General features: G+C 38.2%; 1 protein-coding gene across 1 annotated transcript in view; it reads left to right on the forward strand.

The window, feature by feature from the left end:
- LOC126249021 (uncharacterized) overlaps positions 1 to 15,827 on the forward strand; it is a 712,654-nt gene that overhangs the window by 286,721 nt on the left and 410,106 nt on the right. The window contains exons 30-34 of the mRNA XM_049950623.1: positions 2,382 to 2,647; positions 10,857 to 11,054; positions 11,170 to 11,454; positions 14,414 to 14,566; positions 14,692 to 14,898. Coding sequence (XP_049806580.1) covers positions 2,382 to 2,647; positions 10,857 to 11,054; positions 11,170 to 11,454; positions 14,414 to 14,566; positions 14,692 to 14,898 — 1,109 coding nt within the window. The remainder of the gene's footprint in view (positions 1 to 2,381; positions 2,648 to 10,856; positions 11,055 to 11,169; positions 11,455 to 14,413; positions 14,567 to 14,691; positions 14,899 to 15,827) is intronic.

A 15,827-nucleotide genomic window follows, 5' to 3' on the forward strand; every position in this document is an offset into this window, starting at 1 on the left:
ACAGAATCATTGTCCAGGAAATAGCCAAGTATCACAAGGTTGTCAATCAGAGAGCATTTAGTACACATCAGCAAGCTGAGATAAGTGAGACAGTGACAATCTGTAGTAGCTCTTAAATCTGCCACTGTTGTTCACCCACGTGACTTAGTACTGGTGGATGTATCAATCCATGCCATGCCAAGTGACCTCACTGTGCATATGCATAATTGTGTCAACTGATCCATCCATATCACAAATGGGATTACAAGAAACTGCATAATAGTATAATTAAATCCTGGCTGATCTCTCCTGTATACCCAGAAGGAATACAAAATTCGTTTACCATTGAACCATCCTTCTCAATGTGGGGCAGGATAAGGTGAGTTTAGAACAGCCTGGTGTGAAGGCTGGGGTGCAGGTCCTGATGCTGGTGGTGGTAGAGGAGCCGCTCTTAATTCTGGCCCCAGAGATGTCAAAGTGGGCAGTGGATTGGACTTGCAGCTTCCTGCTGGTACCTGAGTGGACTGTGGGTCTGAAATCAGATCTGGCACGTATTGGCCTTCCTCTTATGTATCATCTGGGCCCAGATACATTGGGGTGATGTATGATGGTCGGAAAACTGGGAATGCCAGGCATCCACTGGCATGAGTGTTATATTACTACTGGATAATAAGATTGATTTCATCAGACTTTGGAGTGGATGAGGCAAGCTGCCCTCACTAGTGTGGCATATCCAGAGGTACAGCTGGAGCCCAACACGTGTGAGTCCAGCACTTGCAATGGATGCTTCTAGGTGTGGCTACCAGGACCATATGGTGGCCTTGCTGGGTGGAGATGGAGTCACATATCCAGCCAAATATGTGTCTGAACATGTACTTCCAAATGAGGATTCTGACTGTAAAAGTTGCAGCTGCTTCTTCTTCAAACTTGTGCTGATTGGGGCTGAATCAATTCTAGCAATAAGTGATGAGTGCATCCATGCATAACTTTAACAGGGATTCAATCTTAGAATGGTGTTGCCTGATATGAGGACAAATAGGACATCAGTGCAAGACTGATAGATGTGGATGCAAGATTTTTTCAGTCCGCATCTTAAACATTATCACAAACATTATGTAATGGCATTAGACACAGGGTGAAATGGTAGTAGTGGTAAAATTGTTAATTCCATTGTGAGTGCAAAACTGCTGAACATTCAAAAGAGTAAATGGTGGACCATAACCTCAAACAAGAGTTAGTGGGGGTCCTGAGTACAAAATGTAGTTGCAAGAATCTTAGCAGTATTTTCCATAATGCTGTGATGCATTTTATTACATACTGGAAATGAGAAGATTGTATATTAGAATCAGCCAAGTGGCCCCATGGAACTGTCATGTAAAATTAGTATGCTCTTGATCTCATGTATGGGTGAATAGGCATAGGCCATGGCTGGAAGGTTTGGGACAGTGCTTATTGCTGCTACTGGAATGCCTGACATTTTTGAGCTACTCTCACAATATCCTCATCTACACATGGCCAGAACACATACCACCAGGCAAGGCTCTTCATTCTGGAAATGCCCCAGTGGAACTGATGCATGAGTTGCAATATGTGGGAGCACAGAATCTCTGTAATCACTACTTGACACTGGCTGTCTTGCAGATGCAATAATAGGGCATCTTAGAAAAGATTAAGTGCATGACAGCATTTTCAAAAATGAAGTTCTGTGGAGTCTGCATAAGGAAGTACTTGCCGCAATCCAGATTGTATGAATTGCAAGCTTGTCACTATAGTGGATCCTTAGGTGTGGCTGCTATGACATCTCTAGAAGAGATGGGAAATTCTAGTACAAATCACAAAATCCTATAGAACATAACCAATATAGTGATTTTTACTTGTTATTATGGTGTTCTATCATGTTGCATAAACTCTGATGTATTTCAAATTACCACTTAATTTCTTTGTATGTTGTAGATTTTTTTATTTGTAGTACACCAGAGCACACAAATAACACATTTGACACAGTAACACTGGAAATGGGCTTCTAGCCTGAAACCTAGGTCTTCTAAAATATAAACCTGTGAAACATATGCAAAACCATGTTTTTTGTGTGATTTAGGGTAATTAAATTAAAAAAATATAGTTAGTCAGAAGGCATCTCATACTCTTCCTTCCTTTCTTTCTTTCTTTCTTTCATTACCATAGAGATCAAAGTGATGAGATACATAAACACATTCATTTATCACACTGAAAGTTTCAGTAAAAAACAATATCTGTGAATATCCTCTACACTGTTTAATATAGATACAAAAATATTGAAATAATTTTGTTTCGTTTACTGTTTTTTCTCCATTGTCTATATCTGTGTACTTATCAATATAGTACTACAATATGTAATGTATGAACTTTTCTTTCACACACAGGTCACTTTGAGAAGCTCACGAACAGTTTCCTCTATTTCAATATCACTACTCCAATACCAAATTATAGCACGATAGTTGGTCGTTTCGGGTATTCTGAAGAAGAACGACACTTGGTTGCTCTTGTGAAGAGTCCAGTTGGTGGTTTGGGTGTAGAAGTGCAATTCTATATTCTCAACTCCAAAAATTTTGATATTGTGTTCCAAGTTTTGTCTCCAATGGAATTTCTAAGAGAAGCAGTAATAATGGCAAAATTAAAGCCTAACACGGTAATTTACAAATAATTTGGTGTTCATTATTGAAAATTCATAATAGGGAAATACTTATACTGATCACAATACAATTTTCATAAGATTACTAATGTATGCAAAACGGAATTGTTAATAATGCAAGAGGTGTAAATTAAAATTTTAATTTTTGGATGGTGCAATGATTTAACAGAAACAATGCTCTCAGATGTGTTCTTTGCTTTTCAAGTGTAAATCACTCAGTTTATGGACATTAAAGGAGTGACACTGTCATAAATGTATTGTAATAAATGACTTTTTTGCTGATACAAAGAGACATGTAAATGGCTTAGATATGTAGAAAGAATTCTCAAGATTTATCATCAAAACATTTTGAAACCCCATGAGAGTTTAGAGACAAGCTTTCAGGACCAGTGTTGCATAATATATTAAATTATGTTGTATTTTATTTCCACTTGCATCACTTGTACCTTTGGAAATAAAACTAGACATAACTTTCTTATAAATTCTGCTCTACAATGAACGTGTTATGGTGATAGTGTAACACAGATTTATAGTGTTTCCCAAGATGCACATCAGTGAGGCCAAATCACATTTATGTTTGCATACATGTTTTTGTGAACAACTATTTTTTTGTCATGAAACTAATAAAAATCCAAGGAGATATCATCTACATTGTCCACTGCACATTCAGCAGCTCAGTGTGTGAAAGCATTTCATTTGACACTTGTCAGTAAAAATAAATATGGTGCTTTAGAAAACATATAAAATGTATATAGTCTGAAAGGTTCTTGGGCTCAGCATCTAATTGTATTGTCTAAACAGCACAATATTTCCACAAGGTTGCTGCTCACCAAAGTTCGGTGCGACTGTGGCTAGTTGTTGTGGCTCGGTGATTTGTACACTTACTTACTTACTGGTAGGTGCTACAGTCCTTGTAGAACCTTTTTCACCTGTCTCCATTCATCTCTATCTGTTGTTTTCCTTCTCCAGTTCCTGATTCTCATTACTTTTAGATCCTCTTCCATATCTCAAAGCCATCTTTTCCTGAGGTTTCCTCTTCTCCTTTTCCACTTGAGATTTCTTGTAAAAAATTTCTTAACACTCCAAGTTTCTGGCATTCTCTGTACTTGAACAGTCTATTTTATTCTTCCTTGCTTGATTTTTACTGCATTTTCTATACTTGACCAGCCCATCTTATTCTTCCATGCTTGATTTTTGCTACAATTTTCATCTGTTCAAAATGTGTCTATAGTTCTGCATTTGTCCTTAGTCTGCAGCTTTCTTCCTCTCTCACTGCCACAAATATATTTTTTGAAACCTTCCTTTCACATCTCAGTATCCAGCCTTCTTCTTTTGTAGTCATCACCCAGCCTTCTGAGCCATACATTGCTAAAGATCTTAATACAGACAAACATATTTTGATTTTTGTATTCCTACTAACATTTCTAGATTTGAATAGATTCTACAAGGAATTTTCCACTTACTGTCCTTCCTTAAATTTCTACTCCTGTCTTATCATCTTGTGTTAGATATTTATACACTTCCTCTCTTTCATACTCTTTCCCATTTAATTTTATTGAATTCTCTTTTCTATTCCTACCAGGATCTCCTATCATCATATACTTTGTTTTGCTTGTATTCACTTACAGTGCTAACCTCTGCACCACTACTTCTTATGCAGTGTAATTATCCTGCAAAGTTCTGACATTTCTTGCAGTTAATGCTACATCATCTGCATATGCCACCAGCTGGACTTCTTAGTTAAATATTGTCACCCCTGGTTTTGTACCTTTTCTACTGCTAGTGCAGCTCTCTCCCTAAATTGAAACCTTCTGACAACTCTTGCCTGTTCTGTCATTGATAACTGTTACTTACATTGTCATTTTCATAAGGCTCACAAATTTTAGTGAAATTCTAAAATCATTTATAATCAGGGGAATCTTATTCCTCTCTATACTGTCACACGCTTGTTTAAAACCAATGTACAACATATGAAGTTGTTTTCTTGAGCAGTTGCCCCAGTAAACAAATCTTACCAACTAATACATTGTATCCAAGACAATAGTCCTGTGGTAATTGCTGCACTCTTGACTTATTGCCTTTCTTAGGTAATTGGCAGATTACTCCCATGCTCCAATCCTTAGGCTTTTCTTCATTTATCCATAACTGCTTTATTAATTCATTAACAGCTATTGCCATCTTTTTTCTCCTACATTTTAATGATTTGGCATCTGTGCCTTGTTATCCTGCTGCTTTATTATATTTTAACTTTTTAATTGTATTCTTCACTCACTCTATGTCTGGTGGTTCTTCTTCCTGCTCCTGTGTTTCTAATTCTTACTCCAGTTGCAAATCCAGTTATTCCTCTTCCTCATTCAAAAGTTCCTGTCTGTTAAATCTGCTTTTCGGTTTAGTAATTTTGTAAAATGCTCTTGCAATCTTACCAAAGCTTTGCTTTTATCTGCAAATACATTTCCATCTTCATCCTTATAGAAGACTGCGTTCAGCTGGAATCCTCTCATCAGTTCTGTACACCTTTCATAAAATTTCTATATCTCATTATTGTCCCTCATTTCATCCAATCGCTCTTTCTTCCTCCTTTCATACTGCCTTTTCTTCACCCTACATAACTTATTCCCTCTTTTTCTCTCTATATTCTTCTACCATTGGTCTCGTTTTCCTTTGCAGCATTTTTTGCATCACTTCATATCTACTTGTCAAAACATTTAACTATTCTTTTCTGTTCTACCCTCCCCAGTACTTCCTCCAGCACTATGCTGATGACTGTTTTCAGTATCTCCCATTTAGTTACTGCATCCCCTTTCTCTCCTGTGTTTTTTCTTATCTCAAAAATCTCTTCTAATTTTTTCTTGTATTCTTCTTGCCTTTCTTTAATTTGAAGACTTTCTGTAAAGTGATTTGAGAAGGAAAATGGATATTGTTGTAGGCACCTGGAATGTGAAGACACTTAAGAGACCTGGCAAATTGCACGAAATTAGGGAAGAAATGGATAAGTATTGAATGAGAATAGTGGCACTACAAAAAAGAACAGGGAACAATAGGATCAAGGAAACATATAATGATGTCTATAGGTGCAGACATAGACCACCATGGTTATGGATTTCTTATACATGAGCTAATGAAGGCAAATGCAATTAGTTTCATAGCAGTTAGTGATCAATTGTGTTCTTTCGGATTTGGGACAAAAAATTTTTATGTTACAATGACATGTCCCAGTTCTACAGAGGATGCAAAGTAGAGGAGGAATTAGCAAAGTTCGAAGGCGTGTTGTGAAAATGATGCATTCCAATCTGAATGCAAAGTATGGGGACAAGGAGAATTGTGTAGGGACATAATATTAAAAGAAAGCCTACTGAAGTCAGTAATGATAATGGGCTCAGACTGATAGACCTCATCAGTGGGAAACAGATATTAATTTAAAAAATCTTCCAAGGGAAGATATTAAGATATACACTTGGGCATCACCAGATGGAACTACAAAACTGAATAGCGAATAAACCATGTAATTATAGATAAACAGCATGCATCAGTCATTATGGAAGTTAGTAGCTGTAGAAGGGTGGACATAGACAGAGATCATTAGTTAGTGTGGATAAGATATAGACAGAAGCCAGATTTTGCAAGAAACAAAATGAGTAAAGGAAAAGCAAAACACAGTTTATACACTGGTTTGTTAGAAAAATGCAGGTGCCAAGAAGTGAGGCTGTAACATTATTATAAGAAGTGTTGACATCCAGCTCTCCCTGCCAAAGATGCAAGCCACGGACACAGCTTGTGCATTGTGGGAAAGTTCACCTACAAGCTGCAAACCTGAGAGACTGGACACAGCCAAAGTGTTGGTGCTGGCTTAGCTGTCCCAACTTTGACTACCCATCAGTATAATTGCACTGAATTTATTTGTCTGTGACTGATGATTCCTTAGTGCTACAAATGCTAGTTCCCATGCTTTGCTGAGTTGAAAAGCCTTGCCTCTGTTAATTAAGTTGTTAGCTGTATGATTTTGATTACTTCTTTAATGATGGAGTCTCAGTTTGTGGAGGCAGGTGTCTGTGTTCATCACATCTGTCTTTAATACAGTGACACATCTAGCCAGTGTGTCACTCGGTTGAAGGCAGATACAATGAACCAGATGGAACATGAGATTAAGTCAGCCAAAAATCTATTGGTGAAAACAGTCTTGATACAGGACACAGCATGAATTATCGAGAGACCAAGATCTTGTCAGCCTCCACATACTTCACTTTCGTCATTAAAGAAGAATTTGAAATATGTATAGCTACCAACTTATGACCAGAGACACATATTTTCAGTTCAGAAAAGCATGGGAACCACTATTGGTGGCACAAAGAAATCATCAGCTGCCGACAAACTAATTCAGCTAAGCCATCACCAACATCTTTCCCACACCCAGTCGCAGGGGTCCAAAATTTGTGCCTGAACTTTGCCATGCCATGCATGCATGCAGCATCTACCACTAGCCTGCCCCACAGGGGTATTGATGTCAATATTCCCTGTGATGATAATATAGCCATCTTGGTACCTGAACTTTTCTAGTGAACCAGTGTACATACTGACAAGGCACAACAGCTAGCCACAGTCACACGTAGAGATGACAAGTAGGTGCTTCATGTAAATATTATGCATTCTAGACTCTAGGATCTGACACTATGCCTGAGAATCTTGAAGCAGATTTTACTTCAAGAAAGTCCCAAACAGCACAATATCTTTATAGTTTGAACTATCTTTATTCAACATATACCATTACATTCAAATTTACTTACTAGCAGTCCCCTTAGTAACCAGTACACTCTACGTCTACATCTACATCTACATTTATACTCCGCAAGCCACCCAATGGTGTGTGGCGGAGGGCACTTTACGTGTCACTGTCATTACCTCCCTTTTCTGTTCCAGTCGCGTATGCTTCATGGGAAGAACGACTGTCTGAAAGCCTCTGTGCGCACTCGAATCTCTCTAATTTTACATTCGTGATCTCCTCGGGAGGTATAAGTAGGGGGAAGCAATATATTCGATACCTCATCCAGAAACGCACCCTCTCGAAACCTGGCGAGCAAGCTACACTGCGATGCAGACCGCCTCTCTTGCAGAGTCTGCCACTTGAGTTTGCTAAACATCTGCGTAACGCTGTCACGCTTACCAAATAACCCTGTGACGGAACGCGCCACTCTTCTTTGGATCTTCTCTATCTCCTCCGTCAACCTGATCTGGTACGGATCCCACACTGATGAGCAATACTCAAGTATAGGTCGAACGAGTGTTTTGTAAGCCACCTCCTTTGTTGATGGACTACATTTTCTAAGGACTCTCCCAATGAATCTCAACCTGGTACCCGCCTTACCAACAATTAATTTTATGTGATCATTCCACTTCAAATCGTTCCGCATGCATACTCCCAGATATTTTACAGAAGTAACTGCTACCAGTGTTTGTTCCACTCTCATATAATCATACAATAAAGGATCCTTCTTTCTATGTATTCGCAATACATTACATTTATCTATGTTAAGGGTCAGTTGCCACTCCCTGCACCAAGTGCCTATCCACTGCAGATATTCCTACATTTCGCTACAATTTTCTAATGCTGCAATTTCTCTGTATACTACAGCATCATCTGTGAAAAGCCGCATGGAACTTCCGACACTATCTACTAGGTCATTTATATATATTGTGAAAAGTAATGGTCCCATAACACTCCCCTGTGGCACGCCAGAGGTTACCTTAACATCTGTAGACGTCTCTCCGTTGATAACAACATGCTGTGTTCTGTTTGCTAAAAACTCTTCAATCCAGCCACACAGCTGGTCTTATATTCCGTAGGCTCTTACTTTGTTTATCAGGCGACAGTGCGGAATTGTATCGAACGCCTTCCGGAAGTCAAGGAAAATGGCATCTACCTGGGAGCCTGTATATAATATTTTCTGGGTCTCATGAACAAATAAAGCGAGTTGGGTCTCACACGATCACTGTTTCCGGAATCCATGTTGATTCCTACCAAGTAGATTCTTGGTTTCCAAAAACGACATGATACTCGAGTAAAAAACACGTTATAAAGTTCTAAAACAGATCGACATCAGAGATATAGGTCTATAGTTTTGCACATCTGCTCAATGACCCTTCTTGAAGACTGGGACTACCTGTGCTCTTTTCCAATCATTTGGAACCTTCCGTTCCTCTAGAGACTTGCAGTACATGGCTGTTAGAAGGGGGTCAAGTTCTTTCGCGTACTCTGTGTAGAATCGAATTGGTATCCCGTCAGGTCCAGTGGACTTTCCTCTCTTGAGTGATTCCAGTTGCTTTTCTATTCCTTGGACACTTATTTTGATGTCAGCCATCTTTTCGTTTGTGCGAGGATTTAGAGAAGGAACTGCAGTGCGGTCTTCCTCTGTGAAACAGCTTTGGAAAAAGGTGTTTAGTATTTCAGCTTTACGCGTGTCATCCTCTGTTTCAATGCCATCATCATCCCGGAGTGTCTGGATATGTTGTTTCGAGCCACTTACTGATTTAAAGTAAGACCAGAACTTCCTAGGATTTTCTGTCAAGTCGGTACATAGAATTTTACTTCCGAATTCACTGAATGCTTCACGCATAGCCCTCCTTACGCTAACTTTGACATCGTTTAGCTTCTGTTTGTCTGAGAGGTTTTGGCTACGTTTAAACTTGGCGTGAAGCTCTCTTTGCTTTCGCAGTAGTTTCCTAACTTTCTTGTTGAACCACGGTGGGTTTTTCCCATCCCTCACAGTTTTACTCGGCACGTACCTGTCTAAAACGCATTTTACGATTGCCTTGAACTTTTTCCATAAACACTCAACACTGTCAGTATCGGAACAGAAATTTTCGTTTTGATCTGATAGGTAGTCTGAAATCTGCCTTCTATTACTCTTGCTAAACAGATAAACCTTCCTCCCTTTTTTTATATTCCTATTAACTTCCATATTAAGGGATGCTGCAACTTCCTTATGATCACTGATTCCCTGTTCTGCACTTACAGAGTCAAAAAGATTGGATCTGTTTGTTATCAGTAGGTCCAAGATGTTATCTCCATGAGTCGGTTCTCTGTTTAATTGCTCGAGGTAATATTCGGATAGTGCACTCAGTATAATGTCACTCGATGCTCTGTCCCTACCACCTGTCCTAAACATCTGAGTGTCCCAGTCTATATCTGGTAAATTGAAATCTCCACCTAAGACTATAACATGCTGAGAAAATTTATGTGAAATGCATTTCAAATTTTCTCTCAGTTGTTTTGCCACTAATGCTGCTGAGTCGGAAGGTCGGTAAAAGGAGCCAACTATTAACCTAGCTCGGTTGTTGAGTGACCTCCACCCATAATAATGCACAAGAACTATCCACTTCTACTTCACTACAGGATAAACTATTACTAACAGTGACAAACACGCCATTTTGTACCTATAACGACTTCAGCTTCAGTGCTTTCTCTCAGCACTTGAAGTTCTGGTACTTTACCAATGCAGCTTCGACAGTTTACAATTACAATACCGATTGCTGCTTGGTCCCCGCATGTCCTGACTTTTCCTTGCACCCTTTGAGACTGTTGCCCTTTCTGTTCTTGCCCGAGGCAATCTAACCTAACACCACACAACCCCTGCTACCTGTGTAGCCACTTGCTGCGTGTAGTGGACTCCTGACCTATCCAGCAGAACCCCAAACCCTACCACCCTACGGTGCAAGTCGAGGAATCTGCAGCCCACACGGTCGCAGAACCGTCTCAGCCTCTGATTCAGACCCTCCACTCAGCTCTGTACCAAAGGTACGCAGTCAGTCCTGTCGACGATGCTGCAGATGGTGAGCTCTGCTGACTGTGGGAGCTCTGCTTCCCTGTGTCACCCGAGGGCATTGGGCAGCCCACATGAGGTCAACCCACCTGGAACAGTCTACTTTGCAGTAGTGTACTATCCTACCCAGAATTACACATTTAACATCTTTGCTAAACACTATGAAGGACTGTGGTTATCCCTGTACTTGCTAACATTCCTTTTATCATGCTCATTCAGGTGGACTTTCATTGTTCAAGCGTTTATCATTTTACCATTACTCTGCATGGTTTTTTTTTCTTTTTTAAAAATATTTTAGTTTTGAAACACAGTGCTACATATTGCTTTGCAATAAATTTACTTAAGTAATTTTAAAGAATATTAAGTTTGTCAATACTTCTAATTTATTGCAGGCAAACTTCAAAGTTGGCTGGAACAAACTAATCCTAGGATTTTCTGGAATTTGGTATTATATGAATATTACAAATTTTGAGTATTCATATAAAATTTACACACCAGTGGAGAGGTTTGAAGAGACTGGCTTTACAGCCAAGATTTTATATGGAAATGGACTTGATTTTGACATGAGCCTCCTACTAGCAGGAAAGAAGGTACGTAAAATAATACATAACTTTACAATATAATGAAGTTTTTAATCACTTTGAGAACCAATATAAATACTTTGTTGCCTCAGACAACTTGAAACATAGCTGTTGCATGTTATAGATTGGAGTGAAAGTGAAAGGACTTAATAAGCCACGTCCACCAGTTGATCTGCAAATAGCAAACAAGAAACTGAATTTGCTGGAAGCAGAAGAAGATGACTATTATGATGATACTCTATATGAAGAGGCACTTAGCTGGGAAGGTCTTGTTGAACTGGATGCCGTTATCTATCCAACAATTAAAGGATTTTTGGAAATTGATGAGAAAGACACTCTGTATGCAGTTCATGGCTACTTGGTTTTGCCTAATGGTACAGCAGAATTTTATGATGACTTTGACTTCATTGTGAGTATGGAGCAATCACTGAATTGCACTTAAATTTATGTATTTCGTTTTGAAGCTGAATGTAGAAAAATGACTTATCATTGCATATTATACAGATCATGTATAAATGATAAAGGATATTGCATACACTGGGTGGGAAGCGAAATACTGATTATGGAGTGGTGGGAAGGATTATGGCTACGATGTTCTTCATATCTGGGCACAATGATGAACAGTTGAAGCCTAAACAATAGATATGGTTTAGTTGTTTCAATTCAGGGTAGAGATTAGTAGTGGATGATGAGTGGTTGCTCCTTTTCAGATGTTTTTTGGGGGATGGTGGAAGATTTGGTGTGTATAAGACTGGCCCAGACATGTAGGTTATACTTTAATGAATCTAGCAATACTTACTTGCCATCCTAGAAGAAAGGTATACAGCTCAATAAATTTTTCATTTCTAAACAAAGGAAACATTTGACTTTTAATCTTCCCAAAATATGTATTTGAACCCTTTGATAAATTTCCTGTTAGTAACTTATTTCATTCCTCACATAGATAGTGAATCAGCATTGTTTGTAAATTTTCTCTACTCTATTTTCAGTATGGGATTCATTGAGAAACAAGTGGTGTAGCTCTACTGCTGGCATTACATCAGATTTCGGATTTCATTTTTTTTTAAATATTTCAGCATGTGCCACAGTACTTGCACATTTATCAGTTCATAAGTGCCTCACAGTGGTGACCATTAAAATTGTTCATATCCATTACCATACACCACAAAACTATGTATTTGCTGTTATTGTTAACTATATTTTCTTGCATCTGTTACAATTATTTTAAATCTCTTACTCAAATAGTGCTTAAGTCTAAAAGAAACATAAGTTTCTTGTGAGGCTCATTGTGGAAGTTGATTGCCTTCCTTAATTTTCTGATTTCATCATTATTATTTTGTGCTTGAAAATAACTCAAGCAGCTCATTTGATTGTGAACCTAAATCCATATTTCCTGTGGATTTTAAAACTTGGATTGCATATTATATTGTCATGACATTTCCATGCTTATCCTGGAATGTGTTCTGATACACCTGTCTACAGCCTTACATTTACTACAATTGACCTTCAGAGACTTATATATAAGCAAGAAAGAGCATTTCCTTAGTACATCATTAGAATTAGGAATTGAAAAGAAGTTGTAGGGAAATACTACCATGCACCATAAAGAAGAAGCATTGAGTACGTATTTTGCACACAAATAAAATGTTGTTACATTGAAGTTTAATTTGCACTTTCAGTCAGAGGGCATGCATCTAGACACACACGTGTGCCCACCAATGCGAGTGCATGTTCCCAACCATCCCCCCCCCCCCCTCTCACCCAAACACACACACACACACAGGTAGCTTTTGTTATGGCACAGAGGCATGACTGGTTCTAGTAGTTGTCTTATATGGGTCAGGACAGTATAACACAGTTGTGAGGGTTCAGGGAAGACAAAGGACAGGAAGAAGCAAAAATCACAGAAATGGAAGGACAGTAGGATAATGGGATAGTAATACACGGCAATTCTGAGTTGAAATAGTTTTGCTTGTCACATCATTTTTATTGTTTAGTATGTTTATACCATGTATAATATGGAGTATTACGCTGTTATTTACTTTCTTGTAAACCATTTTACCATATGCTTTAAAATATCAGACATGGAATGACGAATCACATTTGAGTCATTGAACCTTCTTCTTCATCTTCGTGTCTGCCCTTGCCTTAAGTATAGGTTTGTCCCTCTCATCCTGTGGTCCGAGTGATTTACCCTTCCATTTTAACCTTGTGTGACCTCTCTCCTCCTTGAAGTAGGGTCTAATATTTCCAACAACTAGGGTAGTTTCTTGTACTTTTATATGTGTCTATTGCTACTATTAAGAATTTTGCCATCTGAATATAGATACTGGCCAGCAATTCTGTTTAATTTTATACTGCATTTTCATAGACTGACATCCAGTGTTGTCCTTCTGCTTCACCTGCTTTAACTAGTATAACTTCATGTAGGATAGAGTTTATAAACAATAGCTACAGAGAAAGACTCTCAGTAAAAGAACAGGAAAATAAACTGGGGTTTAACAACCAGCAGTGATGAGTAGTTGATTAGGGATTGAACACAAGTTTGGGTTGTGAAAGAATGAGGAAGAAAACTAGCAATGTCCCTAATGTAGAAAAACACTTAGCATTCACCTTAAGCAGGTTAGAGGCGATGGAAAATTTAAATCTGGAAAGGTGGAAGAGGATTTTTAGTTGCTGTCCTCATGAGTGTGCTACCAGTCAAATAGGCTATATTAATCTATGTTCATTTTGAAAGATCAGAATTTGTTATCATGTGAAATATTTTGTGATTTAGGCAGTACCTTAAATTCTGTGAACAGTGATACTCTCATGAAAGAGTTAAAATATCATGAATTACCAGTATGTGTCCCATCAAATCTGTGATGTTTTACTTAATGTCTGCTGCCCTACATTGTTTTGTAAAGACAGCTCTTCTCTTTTGTAGCTATGTATTTATTTACAGTTTTATTTTCTGCAGTTTATTCCCAAGTGTGTCAGAAGTTCTCTCCATTGCCATTCGATTTAAACTGAGTTCCATCAGTACTGCCTTGGCCTTCATTATTTTCTTTCCTTTGGAGATTTTATAGATGCTGCAAGTATGATTTACTATGTTTTTCATTCACATTAACAAACATTAGTTTATTAATGTTTATGAACCAGTTTTCCTCAGGATGCAATATATGTTGCAATGCAGTGTCTCCAAGTCTCTCTAATTTTTGCCATAAATTGTGAACTAAGCGTAATGCAAATTTATTTTTACTATACTATTTAAAAAGTAATACTGCTGTTTTACTTAGTTGTGTGTTTATCAGAATAGATCAGTCTGTAATAGTACATAATAGTATCTCAAACTTAAATTAAGCTTGTGTTAATCTCAACTTTCACAGGACTATTTCACCATCACTAACAAGTTGGTTATAACATCTCCATTTACGTCTTTTAAAGAGATACAGTCTGATCTGGACTACAAAATAACTGAGACAATTTTTGGTTTGGTATTTGACCTCAAATCCAAAGATACAGATGGAAATTGGGCAGTGGTATGTATGAAATAAATTTCTCTTATGATTGACTGAGCAAAGTAAAAGTTATTTGATTTCATGACAATACACAATTTTTTTTATTAAAATGTATTTGTTAATTACACATCTGTGTTTATTCACAGGCAGGTATGTTACTGAATTACACAGCTTTGGAAAGCACTATATATAGGCCCGAAACTCATTATATGCACATGAACATTTATACACCATTCAAGAGATTCAAGAATGTAGATGTCAAAGCTGGACTGCAAACAGGAAATGGCTTATATCACACAAACTTTAATTTATCTACTGATTACACTTCAGTTGCTGCCACTGGAAATCTTAAGGTAAGAGTATTGAGTCATTTTTGTGTCTACCTTAAAATTAAAAATGTAAAACTAGTTAACTAGAAATTCAAAAGAAATTTTAGAGATATTCAAAGGTGATCTGAAACATTATGACCTGTGCCCACTGTGAGGTTGAATGCCATCTGGTATCATGGTGGGAATGTGACACAGTAAGGAGAGTATTTAAGCAGAGCAAAGATGCATGAGAAATCATTCTAGTGACAAAATGTGTTGGAGACAGAAAATCAGCCAACATATATGACTTTGGCAAAGGGCAGACTGTGATGAACAAGCATCTGAGATCCAGTGCAGCTAGATGGCTTTTTCATGCTACAGGCATGAGCATCTGTGGAGGTTGACGAACAGTGAAATCACGAGTTCACTGAGATCAGTGACTTGCCCACTATGTAAAAACGACATAGTCAATTATGATTGCAATTGGCATGGGATCATAGATATCAATCAATGAAAGGTGTCACATCATCAGATGAGTCATGTTTCTTGGGTTTGCTTGGGTCCTATGATTGCAATTGAAGTCATAATGACAGCTGTGATCTATGTGGACATTATTACAGACCATCTGCGTTCCTTCATGGATGATGTCATTCCTGATAGTGATGCACCTTCCAGCAGCATAACTGTCCATGTCAGATGGCCAGAATCATGCTACAGTGGTTTGAGGAGCATTATAAGGAGCTGAAATTGGTGTCTTGGCCACCAAATTCCTGTGTCTGAACCTGGTAGAACATGTCTGGTACATTATCCAGCATCCGCACCATCCACACAAAAAACTGTGTGACCTGTGCATAGAAGTCAGTGCCACATACCGAGGACTTGTCGAACCCATACTGTGCAGAATTGCTGCTGTATTGCCTTCTGAAAGTGTACCAATATGCTATTAAGCATGTGCTAATAATGTTTTATACCAT

This window comes from Schistocerca nitens, chromosome 3 (assembly GCF_023898315.1).
Source record: "Schistocerca nitens isolate TAMUIC-IGC-003100 chromosome 3, iqSchNite1.1, whole genome shotgun sequence".
Lineage (NCBI taxonomy): Eukaryota > Metazoa > Arthropoda > Insecta > Orthoptera > Acrididae > Schistocerca > Schistocerca nitens.